Source organism: Notothenia rossii (assembly GCF_949606895.1).
Source record: "Notothenia rossii genome assembly, chromosome: 8".
Taxonomy (NCBI): Eukaryota; Metazoa; Chordata; class Actinopteri; order Perciformes; family Nototheniidae; genus Notothenia; species Notothenia rossii.
Window position 1 is genome coordinate 72681161 of NC_136906.1, and position 15288 is coordinate 72696448.

At 41.3% G+C, this 15288-nt stretch overlaps 2 protein-coding genes across 2 annotated transcripts; one reads left to right on the forward strand and one right to left on the reverse strand.

Moving 5' to 3' along the window:
• Positions 1-1213: 1213 nt before the first annotated feature.
• Positions 1214-13762, reverse strand: cpsf2 (cleavage and polyadenylation specific factor 2). The gene is made up of 15 exons (XM_079641887.1): positions 13433-13762; positions 12876-13042; positions 12633-12792; positions 12437-12542; positions 12213-12342; positions 12006-12121; positions 11350-11537; positions 10025-10315; positions 9787-9887; positions 8786-8989; positions 8527-8679; positions 7301-7523; positions 3995-4309; positions 2904-3038; positions 1214-1454 (listed from the first exon to the last, which is right to left on the reverse strand). The coding sequence occupies exons 2-15, from the start codon at positions 13022-13024 to the stop codon at positions 1362-1364; spliced, it is 2364 nt and encodes a 787-aa protein (XP_079498013.1). The 5' UTR covers positions 13025-13042; positions 13433-13762; the 3' UTR covers positions 1214-1361.
• Positions 13763-13777: 15 nt separating this feature from the next.
• ndufb1 (NADH:ubiquinone oxidoreductase subunit B1) lies at positions 13778-15277 on the forward strand. The gene is made up of 3 exons (XM_079641889.1): positions 13778-13863; positions 14742-14886; positions 15084-15277. Exons 2-3 carry the CDS (start codon positions 14747-14749, stop codon positions 15118-15120), a joined length of 177 nt encoding a protein of 58 aa, XP_079498015.1. The 5' UTR covers positions 13778-13863; positions 14742-14746; the 3' UTR covers positions 15121-15277.
• Positions 15278-15288: the final 11 nt, after the last annotated feature.

Sequence of the window (15288 nt, forward strand, 5' to 3'; positions counted from 1 at the left end):
AAGAGAAATGTTGCCTGAAATAAAGAGAGGAGCAGTAATCCTGGCTCACTAGATTGCATGCTGAGTTATATTCAATCCCAGTTATCACTTCAGGGACAATGTCATCTCACCGCTGTATTACAGATGGTCCTGCTGCATGGGCAGATTTGATATGGGTATTCAGAGGCCGGTTAGAAGCAGCTGCAAAATGTCTCCATCTGGTGTTACTGCAGGAACTAGGTGACCTAGTAGGCAGTAAATGTTGTGTAAAACCCATCAAATATGGATAGAGCCGGGGATCATTTGGTAGCTTCGGCAGTAAAACTTCACTATTAGTTTAAGGAATATTCACGGCTATTTTACGCACAAGGACTCTGGTTATTTCATGGGGGTTAGTCCAGTGTGTCCTATCTGGATGTGTGTGTGTATGGTGGACGACGGGTGCAAAAAAAACCCCGATGCAAATAAAAAAACAAATGTGACAAAACAGATGCAAATGGAGTTACATCTTCACCAACGTGAGAAACACAAGCGCTGCATTTAGAAAACATTCAGTGTTTGTATGGGAATTGAAATTATATTTTAGTATAGGGAATAGGTTTATATATATATCTCTTCTGTCATTTAACTTGAAGTCCTCTGTCATTTACCTTGATGTCCAATTCTAGTGTAAATATATCCACATCAATTGAACCAAAGGAAAAAAGAAAGTATTGTAAATGGCATGATAACAATTTTACTGATAAGTGGGAAAATTGAGATGACAAAACACCTGTCAATGCTCAGTATGAGGCAAACTAACACATCTATTAAACAGTATATGGAGCGGTGAATGTGTGAGAGAGTCATTTTTTTACAAAGCTTAAGAATTGTGCACACAACGTGAAGCCACATTTAGATTCTTGATGCTGCGGCCCCACTTTACTCAAAAAGTATTAAAAGTAGTTAAGAGGGTTCAGTACCCCAAATGCGGAAATCTGGGACGCGTGTTTGAAAAAAAAAATCTGTTTTTTAATGACAACAGGATGGGGGGGAAACACCATTTTCCCATCCAGTGCATCAGGACTGTACAGAGGGAGGAGTTGATTACAAAGAGGTCAGTCCAGGGACAGCATCTGTCTCAATTCAAAGAGGTAAACTAACAATAAAAAAAAAAGAAGAAACATTATCTAGAAAAAAAGGAAAAATTATAAAAAGGGAAAATATACAACAGGGTTTGCAGTGAAACAGCTGGAGCCCCCCATAAGGCAGAGGGAGTGTGGTACACTCTGCTCCTCTGGGTAAAGTCCTCGTAAAGGATTGTCTCTGTACTGCCGTGGTTTGCTCTTCTGCTGCGTCTCCTCCTCTTCCTCCACTTCCTCCTCTTCCTCCTCCTCCTGCTTCTATACCACGGCGTACTGCTGATACAGCAGCTCCCGGATCTTATAGTAGTCGTCACACAGGCATCCTTCCAGCCCGATGCGCCCGGCCTCCGTCTGGACAAAGATGCACAGGTCACACGGGTCCATTCATTAACATTTCAAACAACATGGCTCCACATTTTAACATATCAGATACAAGCCCTGTATGCTGACCTCTGAAATAAATACGCTTCCAAATCATTCCCACACACTGTTCACAGACTTAAATGTGTGACGAAGCGTTCCACTTCAAGATTTCCCGTTTAAAAAACACACACACACACACACGAGGACACACTCCGTTAAAAGCCTCAGCTCGCTTTGATCTCGTTTTTCTGGGTTGCGAGTTCTGGGGTTATTTTTAAGTTCTTGTCAATTATGCATTTTGCTGGTGGTACCCTGGCTCCCTCTTACTTTTCCTTTAGTTGTTAAGTTCTGTCTGTGATTATTTTTATGTGCGTTTCTTCTGAGCCGAGATGTTTTGTTATGCCGCCGGGTATAAAAAAAAGAAGAAGGAAATCCTATTTAGGCGGGCTGTATTAACTTCCCTTTGTGTTTAATGTTCCTTTTTTTTATTAAGCACTGGTATTTTATTATAGAATGCACAAGTAAATACACCTTAGCCTATAAACCATCGACAACCAGCCCTAACACAGAACTAAGATACTATTAACCCCAGGGCCAAATTGATTATTTGTAATGTTATATTAAATGACTATGTTGTTAAATACTGATCAGCCTTAATCTATTGTAACTACAGTTTACAACTTCTGCTTCCTCTGGTTATTATTAGCAACAATATATAATATCCTCAACAATATTAGCATGTCTAATGTGGACAATTTCTGGCTATGCATCGGTACTTCTGACGGCTCCGTCAACAATATTTAGGGAAATAAATACCTCCTATATCTCAAGATAAATTAGATATTTGTTGCATTAATAAATGATATACATACAATAGAAGTGTCAGGAGGGTGACGGACAAGACATGGGAAGGGATTTCTAGCAAAATAATTGTTCAAATTCTTTAAATTAATTGGATACTTAATTTTAATTGGTCCTTAAATTCTACCTGCTTCTAATTTCATTAAAACGGTGGCTGTATATTAACTATGCACCTTCCTTGCACATGGACTTATAAATATGAATACATTTGGAATAAAACTCAACCTGAACTAAGAACATCCATAACATTCACCTGTCTTACAAATTATGTATCACGTATATAGACTCCTATGGCACTATTTCTATTTCTATTTTTATTGCATTCACTTGGACAATTGTATCTGTTGTATTGTGTTGCTCTGTTGGAGGAGCCTGGGACCTAAGACTTTCATCGACATAACTAGACTATGTACGAATGAGAATAAAAGCCTTGAATCTTGAATTTCCAGTGTGTAGGCGTAAAACAAGCCTGTGTCCTATGTGTTCTGCGCTGCTCGCTGTACGTTGTTAGCGGGGACTCGTGTTGCAGCGAGCTGACGGACAGCACACTCTGAGCCAGTGGGACGGACAACTCACCCTGCGGACGGCCACCATGTTGTTGCAGACCAGCACTCCTCCCACGAACTCGGCCTGGATGCCCTCTCTCAGCAGGACCTGCTTGAAGTCTGACAGGCGAGGCTCGTTGATGAACACCGACTGATGGCCTGGCATCTGCAGGGAGAGCGGAAGAGAGCGCCAATCACACTGAGGCCTGTCTCAAGTGCTTATACAACCTTGTGGACACACACTGGTGGAATGGTGTTACAACGCCTTCTCAATCAGGCTCACGCTGATCTGTACCACTCACCTTGAGAAAACTGTCTTTTCTCCTGTGGCCAGGCAACATGCCGTTTTAGGAGTAATGGTTTACGTCCACTAGCTGCAGGACACCTAGAAGTCATCTGCTGCTTGTGCTATTTTATGGCCATCAATAATTCACATTAATGCAAAGACTATTAAGTACGTTAGCCGTTTTGGTCATTGTTGCTTAAATCACATTTTGGACTTTCGTCAAAGTGAGAACATTTATCTGATCTCACACTTAAATCTCAGTTTAACATCTTCGGGTGATGATTTGAGACAGCAATTACGGAGAGTGGACTATTCAGTGGGAGACAGCTTGTGGTCAGCTTTTTTGAAATGAAAATCTCTATATTTGCATATTTATAGATTCTGGTTTTCTTTTTTTTTTAAATCAGGGAGATTGAGTAGGTGTTTTTTCCATCCAAATGTTCAAGATCTTTCAGTCATGTCATGAAATTAATTGGAAAAAATATATAAATAAATATTGAATTAATGGGACCATGCAAAACTAGATACTAATTGTGTTTATTCAAAGCCTCACGAATAGCTTGTGAGTGAATTGGGGTCAAATGTATCCTGAAAATCCTAGAACCCCGAAAGGATAATTCCAACATGTATTCCTGGAAATCTGCTTATCAAAATGAGGTGCCACTGATCTTGCTAAATATTGCATCTTGTCTTTGTTAAAACTTTTCGAATTGTTAACACTTCAGTGGAAACCCAAATACTTAGAATAATAAATGACACTTTTCCAAAACCCCTAAATTCATAATCAGAAATAATGACAGATCGTTGCAACACATTTCCTCGTGTTCCCGCCTTACCTCATTGGAAGGCAGCGGCTCCAGCGTGGGGATGACGTCGCTCTCCTCGGACACCTCCTTCTCGTCCTCTCCGAACAGACTCTTCATGGCGCGCTGGGCGGCCACCGCCGTCGCGTTTTGGTCGATATCCAGTTCAGGAGCGACCTCCATGGGCATCTCGCCCTCCTCCGTCTCCTCCTTCACTCCCTCCTCCAGCATCACACCTGTGTCCACCTTCACCACGCGCATGTCCAGCACGCCATCGATCCACGCCAGCTCCGTGTCCTTGGCCTTGCAGAACTGCAGCGAGCTCACCAGGGAGTCTTTCAATCGAACCTGTACCGTGACAACGAGATGAGACAAGATGAGACAAGTGAGACAAGATGAGACAAGATGAAGACAAGATGAGACAAGTGAGACAAGTGAAACAAGATGAGACAAGTGAGACAAGATGAGACAAGATGAAGACAAGATGAGACAAGTGAGACAAGTGAAACAAGATGAGACAAGATGAGACAAGATGAAGACAAGATGAGACAAGATGAAGATAAGATGAAGACAAGATGAGACAAGATGAAGACAAGATGAAGACAAGATGAGACAAGACAAGATTGAGACAAGATTGAGACAAGATGAGACAAGATTGAGACAAGATGAGACAAGATTGAGACAAGATGAGACAAGATGAGACAAGATGAAGACAAGATGAAGACAAGATGAGACAAGACAAGATTGAGACAAGATGAGACAAGATTGAGACAAGATGAGACAAGATTAGACAAGATGAAGACGAGATGAAGACAAGATGAGACAAGACAAGATTGAGACAAGATGAGACAAGATGAGACAAGATGAAGACGAGATGAAGACAAGATGAGACAAGACAAGATTGAGACAAGATGAGACAAGATGAAGACGAGAGGAAGACAAGATGAGACAAGATGGAGACAAGATGAGACAAGATGAAGACAAGATGAGACAAGATGAGACAAGATGAAGACGAGAGGAAGACAAGATGAGACAAGACAAGATGGAGACAAGATGAAGACGAGATGAAGACAAGATGAGACAAGACAAGATTGAGACAAGATGGAGACAAGATGAAGACAAGATGAGACAAGATGAGACAAGATGAAGACGAGAGGAAGACAAGATGAGACAAGACAAGATGGAGACAAGATGGAGACAAGATGAAGACAAGATGAGACAAGATGAGACAAGATGAAGACGAGAGGAAGACAAGATGAGACAAGACAAGATGGAGACAAGATGGAGACAAGATGAAGACAAGATGAGACAAGACAAGATGGAGACAAGATGGAGACAAGATGAGACGAGATGAAGACAAGATGAGACAAGACAAGATTGAGACAAGATGGAGACAAGATTGAGACAAGATGGAGACAAGATTAGACAAGATGAGACAAGACAAGATGAGACAAGATGAAGACAAGATGAGACGAAATGAAGACAAGATGAGACAAGACAAGATGGAGACAAGATGAGATGAGACAAGATGAAGACAAGATGAGACAAGATTGAGACAAGATGAGACAAGATGAGACAAGACAAGATTGAGACAAGATGGAGACAAGATTGAGACAAGATGAGACAAGATTGAGACAAGATGAGACAAGACAAGATGAAGACAAGATGAGACAAGATGAAGACAAGATGAGACAAGATGAAGACAAGATGAAGACAAGATGGAGACAAGATGAAGACAAGATGAAGACAAGATGAGACAAGATGAAGACAAGATGAAGACAAGATGAGACAAGATTGAGACAAGATGAGACAAGATGAAGACAAGATGAGACAAGATTGAGACAAGATGAGACAAGATGAGACAAGATGAAGACACCAGCCTGTCACGGAGGATGCTTTTATTCTTTCATTAAAAAAACTCAACCTGGGAGCAGTTAACCTCTAAGCCAGTGGTTTTCAAAGTGTAGGAAGGTGAGCCTCCCCTCAGAGAACATAAGAACAGCTGTGCCGCGCCCCCCCCACCCAATTATCATTGCTATTATTATAATTATTATTGTTGTTGTTGCTATAATGCAGGGGTATTCAATTGCATTTCAAAGAAGTCCAGTAAGACAAAATGTCATTACATGCTCTGTTTACGCTGTCTAGCTTTCTCTTTTTTGAGCACGCCATTTGAAATGACTCCGACTGTTTCTCTCTTCTCGTCTCTGTGTTTGAATCTATCGTGCTGACTCACTGACTGCACCCATTTGATTGGCTGAGTAGCGTCACCTCCTTAAAACATTAAACAACAACTTTTTTCAACATCGTGGATAAATCCTCCTTATATGCTCCCGGCAACACACTGAACGTCAACTTTGCCTCCTTATTGCCCTCACCCCTACTTTAGTGCGAACAATGAGTCTGCGTCTTTGATGCGCACAGGCGGATGATGCGGGGATGCAATGTAGACAGGAATAAACACAGATCATCCTCTGGCTGCAGCCTTGACCGGTACTTTTGATCAAAGTAAGTATTATTCAAATTAAAATAAGGGACGGTGCCGGCCGTCAGCGAACCGAGCCGGCCGTCAACATGGCCAGTCCGCCCCTGCCAGGACCGGTCCATGAAAATCCTAGCTTCAAATAATCGTGGTCATGCTTCCTCCGTTTTCTGCCAGACGCTGTCTCCTCTCTCCCTTTAGGTAACTTCACTAAAAATCGATCCATGTTGCCGCTAGCATAAAGTTGGCTGAAGTTAACAAGCTAGATTTCACTGTTTCTGGTTATTTCTTTCTCACACTGCGCCTCTCCGGAAGCTCTCTGGCGCCCCCCGGGGGAGGCGCGCCTCACACGACCGCTGCTCTAAGCTCTAGTCTATTGCCATGGGGTTTTAAATTGCAACTAACATTATCAGATTTATCAGGATTTACTTTCTCAAAGCAGAATAGGGCTGTTAACGTTGATGTTTGATCATGCCGTCTAATTAATGTTGGCTGTGCTGTTTGTAATGTGTACAGCTTTGTGATGCATGTGATATTTCTTATGTAATGTGTTCTATTTTGACCATGAGGGGGCGCCCTTAGTTTATTATTATATGAGGGACTCCTGGGCTGTATGGATGCAGAGGGATGAAAAAGGTAGATGAGAAACTCCCTGAAAGCCCATGAAAGACTTTTTTAAAAGTACTTCTTATTAGTTAGAGGTTTTTTGTTTCATAAACTAATATTTCCTTTCGTTATTACATTTAGAACATTCAGCCCTACAGAACCTTTATGAATCTTTTAAAAACACATTTAAAGGACAACATTTCCCTCCAATAATTCAGTCTCCAAACAGAGAGAAGCATTTAGAGGCTGACCTGGTAGATGTGTGTTTCGCTCGTGGCGTCGATGGTCTCCTGCAGTTTGGGCGTGTACACTTTGATGTCCTTGCTGAAAGCTTTGCAGGACTCTGCCAGGTCGAGGCTGGCCTCCGGCGACCCGCGAACGATCACCAGCTGCCTGGGCTTCATCTGATTAATAATCTTCTTGATGGAGTCGCCATCGGAGCGACCTTCGTAGTCTATGTACGATATCCTCGCTCTGCGGAAGATTGAAGACAGGATAAAGCTCTTTCGTAATTGTCAAACATAGTCGAACACGAGCACAGACAAGACTTCCTGAGAGCGTTTGTCATTTTTCCAGGAGCCGTTTGCTGAGTAGACATAAGCTTTTTTTCAAACAATAATTAGCCTCAAATTCAAATATTCACACCTGGAGGGCGTCCAGCACCCCACAGCACGGAGCAGTTGGCAGATGATCAGCACTAGTGGCAGTTCAAAAGGGAGGTGAGACATATTTAGAACTTAAAGGTGGGGTAGGTCATTCACTTCAGAAACACTTTTTGTTATATTCCATGGAATGCTCTTAACATCCCGATAGCAATGAATATCTGAAATGCTTTGACAATAAATCCATTAAAAAAATGTCATCTGTGGAAGCTGTGGCGCTGTAAAAAGCACGACCAATCATCTGAGCCGGCCCGGCTAAAATAACTGGATGGCCTACCTGCCTGTCAGCCTTCCATCTGTGTACAAACTTATCTCGTGCCCTCATTGGTCATGTGCGCGTGTTCGTTTGTGTTGGAGGAGGGGCTCTGTGAGGAAGTCTGAAGGAAAGGGCAGATTTGTTTCGTCTGCGTACTTTCAAATTCTAGCGCACTCTAACTGGTTTCTCCATTCTTACCTACCCTACCTTTAAGTCTGTAGAGTTCTTTTCACAGAGGAAGACAGATTTAAAAAAAGGGGCCAAGTTATACTTTTTGGGGTTTTCCATTTCCTGCATTTAAATTGTCTGCAAAGGCTACAATCCCAAAGTGTCTCTCCATCACACTCCCCTTGCCTGAAACGCCTAAATTGGCCTCCTTTGTTGACTTCCGTAAATGTAGTGACTCACTACGTAACACTCGTGCTACTATTGGCTAGCACCCCAACAAATTGTTTGGCCATGGTTTCAGACAGAGGGTGAACGGGCGGTATGAGAGGCACAACATAGACATTTGAACCGGAAAAGGTGCATGTTCGGGCCCCTTTAAGGAATCACTGACCTAATTTCGAGATTTTCTATGCTGGAGACACATTTGGTGGGAACAATAGAGAGATCTTGGTCCATGGGCTCGTCTCCATTGGTCATCCCCGAATCCAGTTTGTTTTTCTCCTCCTCTGTGGCTTGCAGCTCAGGAACCAGAAAATCTTCTAGCCTGTGAAAAAACAACTCTGGCTTATTAACAAAAGCATCAAATAGTCTTTACACTCTTAGTCCATCTTCCTGTGATCTGATGTCCATGTGTATCACTGTTGCAGTACCTGATAATCTCCCCATACTCGTCCCATTTGATTCTCTCCTCGTGTGTGGGGAACATCGGATAAGACTTTTTGGCTTGTTTGAAGAAGCTGCCTTTGCGGCTGCCCTCACTCTTCATCATCAGGTCGTGATGTTTAGTTTTCAACACAACGGGCTGATCCAGATCGTCGTCCATATCACTCTCTTCACTCGAGTCTACGTCCACCCTGCAAAGTGCATTAGAATAAACATTAACTGTGTACATATGCATAGTTTTCCGATAATACGGATGGGATCAAAGAGCAACTTCCCTAAAAGTGTGTGTGTGTGTGTTCTCCTTGTTTTTGCCATCAATTTTAAAACCCATTTTTCTACAGTTGCTGAGTATCAGGGTTCATACACCTTTTCACCAATGACCTTTCCATGACCTTTACCTAATTTTCCATGACCAAAACAATTACTCTTTTTTTAACATGGAACAGGAAAATAAGGTCTGCCTATGAAACATGTTGTGCCGATCTAAAACAAATCAAATAGTACGCTTACTAGCTTCTACAGGCTAAAGCAACTAAAATCTCTCACCAGCAAAACACCTCGTCAGTTAAATGCCATTTTACGTTTCATTAATACGACACAGTATTTATTATCATTATAATATTACTATTTTGGCGATTAGCTAAAATATAAATTATATTTGATGCAACTTTAATTACATTTCCATGACTTTGGGAAACATATTGTTTTCCATAACTTTTCCAGGGCCTGGAATTAGCATTTTGAATTACCATGACTTTTCCACTTTTTTTAATGACCGTAAGAACCCTGGAGTATACATGTTGTCAAGTGTCATCTTCCATTTTAAGATTAGCATTTAAATAGCCTGTTTTAAATGTTCAAGCCAGAGCACTATTTGCATATCTATTGGCTTTTTACATATTTTCCTTTTAAGCTGTTAAAAGAGAATAAAATAGTATGAATCAAACTTAGTTTTTTACAGGCATACAACATTTCTCTTTCGACTTACTCTTTAGCTTGTTCAAGTTTTTTAGCTGCTTCTTTCTTTACTTTGTCTTTTTCGAGGAATTCTTCCAGTTCCTTGCCTTCGAGCTTCACTCTTTTCCTCACCTGTGATGATGAGAGGAATGAAGCATGGACATGGAGTAAAGAGTTATGAGTCTGAAATGTGACAGACAGGCTCTTCCCCATGGGGCTGCAATCAAGAGATAAACACAGTGAGTTATCATCGTGACTGCCGCTCTCACCTCCAGATCCAGCATCTTCTCTCCGGGGTTGTCGATGAGGTAGCGGGCCAGGGTTCCAGGTGTGGTGCGGTAGGTCAGGATGACAGAGTTTTTGGCGTCTTGGCACCACTGGATGAAGAGTTCTCTGGAGAAGCCGGCCTCGAGGTCAGGCTGGCTGCAAAGCACCACTTTAGGGCTGGGCACCCGGGCCAGGTCTGCCAGACTGTGGCACAGCGTCAGGTGACGGAACTGGAAGGGGTTGTTTCTCTTGTCTTCAAAACACCTCATGAGTTTGTCACTCATCCACTCCACCTACAGGAAGAACACATTAATGTTATTATATAAAGTCATTCTGAATCTTAAGAATGTTGATGGTTAATTAACAAGGCAGGAGAAGAAGAGTATGATATCATCTCAAGATCCAAGGCTTAATTGTAATTTGTACATAGCAACAGTGTTAGCAACAGTGTTGTTATGACAATTAAAGTAATGCTGCGTTCACACCGGCCAATCGCTCAAGTTTCACCGCGGCTTGCAGTTTCACCGCGGCTTGCAGTTTGTTTTATCGCGTCATTCAAAACAGACATACTGTTGACGCGTCGCGCCGTTGACGGGCAGTTGAGGTTGTTTACACTTCCATGCAAGATCGTTTTGGTTATTTCTGTCCTTGACCATGGAGGATATAACAACTATTGCTGCTTTGTACCTTCTGTGGAAGTCCTACAAACGTAGCAACAAACGCCGTGTCCGGTTTCTTATTCTCCTCCAAGCCAGCTCCTTTTTGTTGCGGTCCCGGTTGATATAGGCTACGACATTGTATCGTAAATCTCCGGGAACCCACTCACAGCCACAACGATCATCTCTTCCATCTTTACAACTGATCAACAGCAGGACGTCAGAGGGAATCCCAACGCTGATTGGCTTTCGCGAGAACGCGCCACGTGAATTTGACGCTCGAGTTGAAAAAATGGAACTCTCGCATTTGACGCGGCCCTCTCCAATCGCGTGATTCGAACCACGTCCACCGCTTCATGCGCGCCGTCGGAGCGAATTCGCGTCTGTCTGCGTCTCTGCATTGACTTTACATGTGATCGCCCCCAAAACTCGCATCGCGTCCGGTGTGAACGCAGCATTAGGCTCCTCCAACAGTGCAACACAATAAAACAGATAATAAAATAGAATATAATAGGAATAGTGCAGAATAGTCTATATACAGGTAATTGGAATATTGATATATATAAGTTGCAAACAGATGAATGTTATGGATGTTCTTTCAAAAGTTCCGGTGTTTAACAGTCTTGTGGCCGGTGCGATGAAACTGTATAAAGTGTGAAAACCAGTGGTACCTGGGACTTGGAGAACTCCACCACATTATAGCTGACGTTGTTGAGCAGAGCGAGAGGGTAGGCTCCCAGCCCGGCATCCTTTGTTCTCCAAATCTGGTCCAGCAGCTGAGCCAGCTCCAACACACGGCCCGCTGTATCCACGGCGATCAGGACATTACCGTCACCGCGAAGAGTCTCCATTACATTGGCTGTGAGTAAAAAAAATGTAGGTTATTTTTGAAGATAAACTCATTTTTTCAAAAAGTTATTTTACAGAACTGGAGGAGGGGATGATAAAAACACAAAAGGAACACAGGGTAAAACAAAAGTGTAATCCTTGTTCAAAAGAATCTGTTCCTACAGTCTTAATTTGACTGTTTCTGCGTGAAGTAATTATTGAGACTGTCCATTGTTTCTCATTTAGTATCACACACTCTCAGTGGGGGGGGGGGATTGTAATTATTGTAGGACACAGACTTATTAACACAATATACAAATAGTTTTCTAAAAAAAACATTAACTTTAGTTATTTTCAGATGAGATGAATAATTTAACTACAGGTTATAATTTGGTAAATTGGTGTATTATTTAGTCTATACTCCTTTTTCCAGATATGTTTGTAGGGCGAAGGGTTCAATTATACATTTCTACTATAGAGGCACGTAAAGATCACTTACTAAGAAGCAGCTCATCTCTCTGTTTGCGACGCGGCTGTACATATCTAGCATTGAAGGAGTCTGTGATAAGCAAAGAAGGACGACTTATGCTGTCCAACACGCAGCCGTTCAGGTGACTAGAATATAGAAACAGAGTTATAAAGGTTAAGAACTAATAGCCAATCTAGAAACGAATTTTCCATTTCTCATTGTTTGGCGTGTACTCACATTTCTCTCTTGTGGTTGAAGTCAACAGCATAAATAATCTCCTCCTCTCCATCCTTCACTATTTTCCAAATAGTTCCTCCGATCATGTGACCAGCTGGAAGAGGAGTGATGGAAAGACCGTGCCCTTTTCCTATTGGGTAAAAATAAAGATATACAAAATATGGTTATCGTTGATACATAAACAGGGGTGGATCCTGACTAGTAAGGGTCTGCAACTAACTCACCTTTCAGATTAACAATCTGAGAGTATTTCAGCTGCTGGATTTTATCAAAAGCACAGTCCACATCATCCAGGGTGAACAGTGTGAAATCTTCACTGTTGTTTCGAGACTAAGTGGAGATATGAATAAACATAAATGTTAGTCATGCAAACAAGCTCTCTTAATACATTATTTAACATGCATGACGTCCCTTTCTTACCTGAAACTGATCATACATGAACATCTGACCCATCTTGTAGACGGGGATTGTGGCATATATAGTGCAGTTTAGACCTAGTTTCCCCACAGCGTATGGCAGGGCTCCCAGGTGTAGGGGGTCAGGGTGGGAGAGGAGCACGGCATCAACCTGATGAACATATCTGAAGGGAAAATGGACATCACATAAACGTCAAATTAGCAGAACAAGGAGGAAACTGATCTAATAATAAGAGGGATACCATACCGTTTCATAGCATCGATAATGTCCATTGAGAAAGTCTCATCCCAGCCACAGTCCAGGAGGAAGCGGAACTCATCCACCTGCAGCAGGTAACACAGGGCAGACTCCTCCTGCACCCCTGACACTGCTGTCAGCTTAATAATGGACGTCATATTTCTTTAGTTGTCTCCCTGAAAGTACAATATAGATGATCAATGATTAAAACAAAACAACCACCCAAATAAACAATGCAGTTAAATCTCAACTACTATGGCTCTATTACTTTGTTTACGACTGAGAACTCATTCATTTAAATCTTTGGAGAAAAAAAACCGTAACAAGTATAAATGAACCTATACGATGCAATAGTGTTATGCTGCATAAGTAAGGTCTATCAAATATACGGCTGGCTCATCAAGCAGTGAGTCAATTTAAAAGTAAACACAATTTAGATTGCCAGCTACAGCTAGTTAGCAACACCGATAACAAAGTACCCTGCGATGTATGTCTTTTTAGCATGCTAGCTACACTAAACTTGTGGATGTAAGTGGCTTGGCTCGACGGAGAAAGGTGCAACGTACCACTTAATACGAGGAAATGCGAAAATTTTCCCGTTCAAATAGAAAAAAAAATAAGAAAATGTTCTATAATTGTAACATTAAGACATTTTGGCTAGCGTTTTCAGTACACACTTGATTAGCAGACATCTTTGCCGCTGCATCATGTGTGAAAGGGCAAAGGACCGTACCAAGTAGGGCGGTGTTAGAACAAAATTAAAAGTATAAGAAAATAAAACGTTTGTTCATGTTATCAAGACAATTCAATAGATTTGCTTTACATTTTCCAATTCATGAGTGACAATTGATATTACAATCCACAGCCAGGGTGATCACTGTAATACATTTTATTTATGTTGCTCATGTAGCACTGTCGCCTTTGCACAGTTGGAAGAGTCCAATGTCCTCTGCCTGGTAAGAGAAGAGCTGAAGGCCACGACGAGCGTCAACACAAGGTAATATCCTGCATATTCCTACATCGTGTCTCTTTCTTTTTTGGTTTTATTATAATCTGATATGTTAACTGTTGTAAGCACAAAATAATTTAACTGAAATAACATTCTCAACGAAAACCTGACACATATGTATAATGCTAGCTAGCTAGCTGATTAGTAAACTGGTGGCTGTGGTGCAGTGAGTTGTTTTAGTGTGCAATTAAACTATTTTGTGGGTTGCTATAATGCATATATTAAATTTAAGAAGTACATCATGTGGTTTGAGATTATTTACTCTACCTGTTTCATATAAATTAACTAGAGATTTAATTTATTGAATTTAGAGATCACCCTCACCTACAAACAAATCAGCTCAGACAAACATTAGCAACAATGTCATTTTCAAAAACAATCCCTTTTGTTGTGTTTGTCAGCATAAGTAAGGTCACCTTAAATCTGGAAAACAAAGATTTGAAAAGATGTAATCGGTCACGGCTTAATGTAGTTGGCTTTGTGTAAGCTTATAAATTCCCCCTTAGTAATATGTTCATGCTGCTCTATTTGTGACACAGAATCAGACTAGTTTTGTGAAGGCCCTCAGATAAAGATGCAATTTATTCAAGACAAAAGTGTAGTTCTGTGTCAGTCTTCTGTGTAGGGCTTCAGGTCAGATTGTAGCACCTGTTTTGCCAATATCTGCACCACAGAGAAGCTAAGGCAATTACAAGATTTTACGTTTTCTATGATTCTGTCAGTATTAAGTATTTTGGTGAACTTATTTTTTGAAAGGATAAGTCACTATTACTGTAAATGTTAGCCAACCGGTTTTAAATCAGAGTATTTCATCAGTCCCACATAATTAACATTACATTATGTCTGTCTTTTGCTTATTTCTGAAGAAACCATGGTCAACTTTGTATCCCTAGCCCGTGAGCATTGGGTAAACATCCTGGTGCCTATGGGCTTTGTTTTCGGATGGTACCTTGACAGACTGCAGGACTCGAAGCTGACAACGTTCAGGAACAAAAGCCTTTTGTTCGGCAGGTAAGAAAAACATTTCCTCCACATTTATCAGAGCACTTTCTTTTATGTTGATGCTTTTTCTATATAATATGCATTTCCCTCCAGTTTAAACGTAATGCTATGTGTAAAGAGTAAGATGGAGGAATGCTTAGTGATGAAGGAAAGCATGTGTGTTTATATGAAGTTTACACGACTTGTTTTACTTCTGGTGTCTTTAGGGAGCTGAAGCCTGGTGAGGAGGTGACCTGGAAGTAGACCACCCCTCCCTGCTATGTGTCCTGTCATGTTGTGTGACCGTCCATCAAATCCTCAAATATGTAAGATGTCATCTGTTTTTGAGTCGGATCTCCCAATAATCTTTAATATGAGTTGTATCAACCGATAATAAACTTGACGTTTGTCATGAAAATCATTTTGTACTGG

Coding starts and splice junctions, on each gene's coding strand:
- cpsf2 (XM_079641887.1), bottom strand. CDS start 13,024: ATGACGTCCATTATTAAGCTGACAGCAGTGTCAGGGGTGCAGGAGGAG. Junction 11,538..12,005: donor GAGAGATGAGCTGCTTCTTA/GTAAGTGATCTT, acceptor TTTTACTCACAG/CCAATGTAATGGAGACTCTT. Junction 4,310..7,300: donor GCGAAACACACATCTACCAG/GTCAGCCTCTAA, acceptor GTCACGGTACAG/GTTCGATTGAAAGACTCCCT.
- ndufb1 (XM_079641889.1), top strand. CDS start 14,747: ATGGTCAACTTTGTATCCCTAGCCCGTGAGCATTGGGTAAACATCCTG. Junction 14,887..15,083: donor AAAAGCCTTTTGTTCGGCAG/GTAAGAAAAACA, acceptor TGGTGTCTTTAG/GGAGCTGAAGCCTGGTGAGG.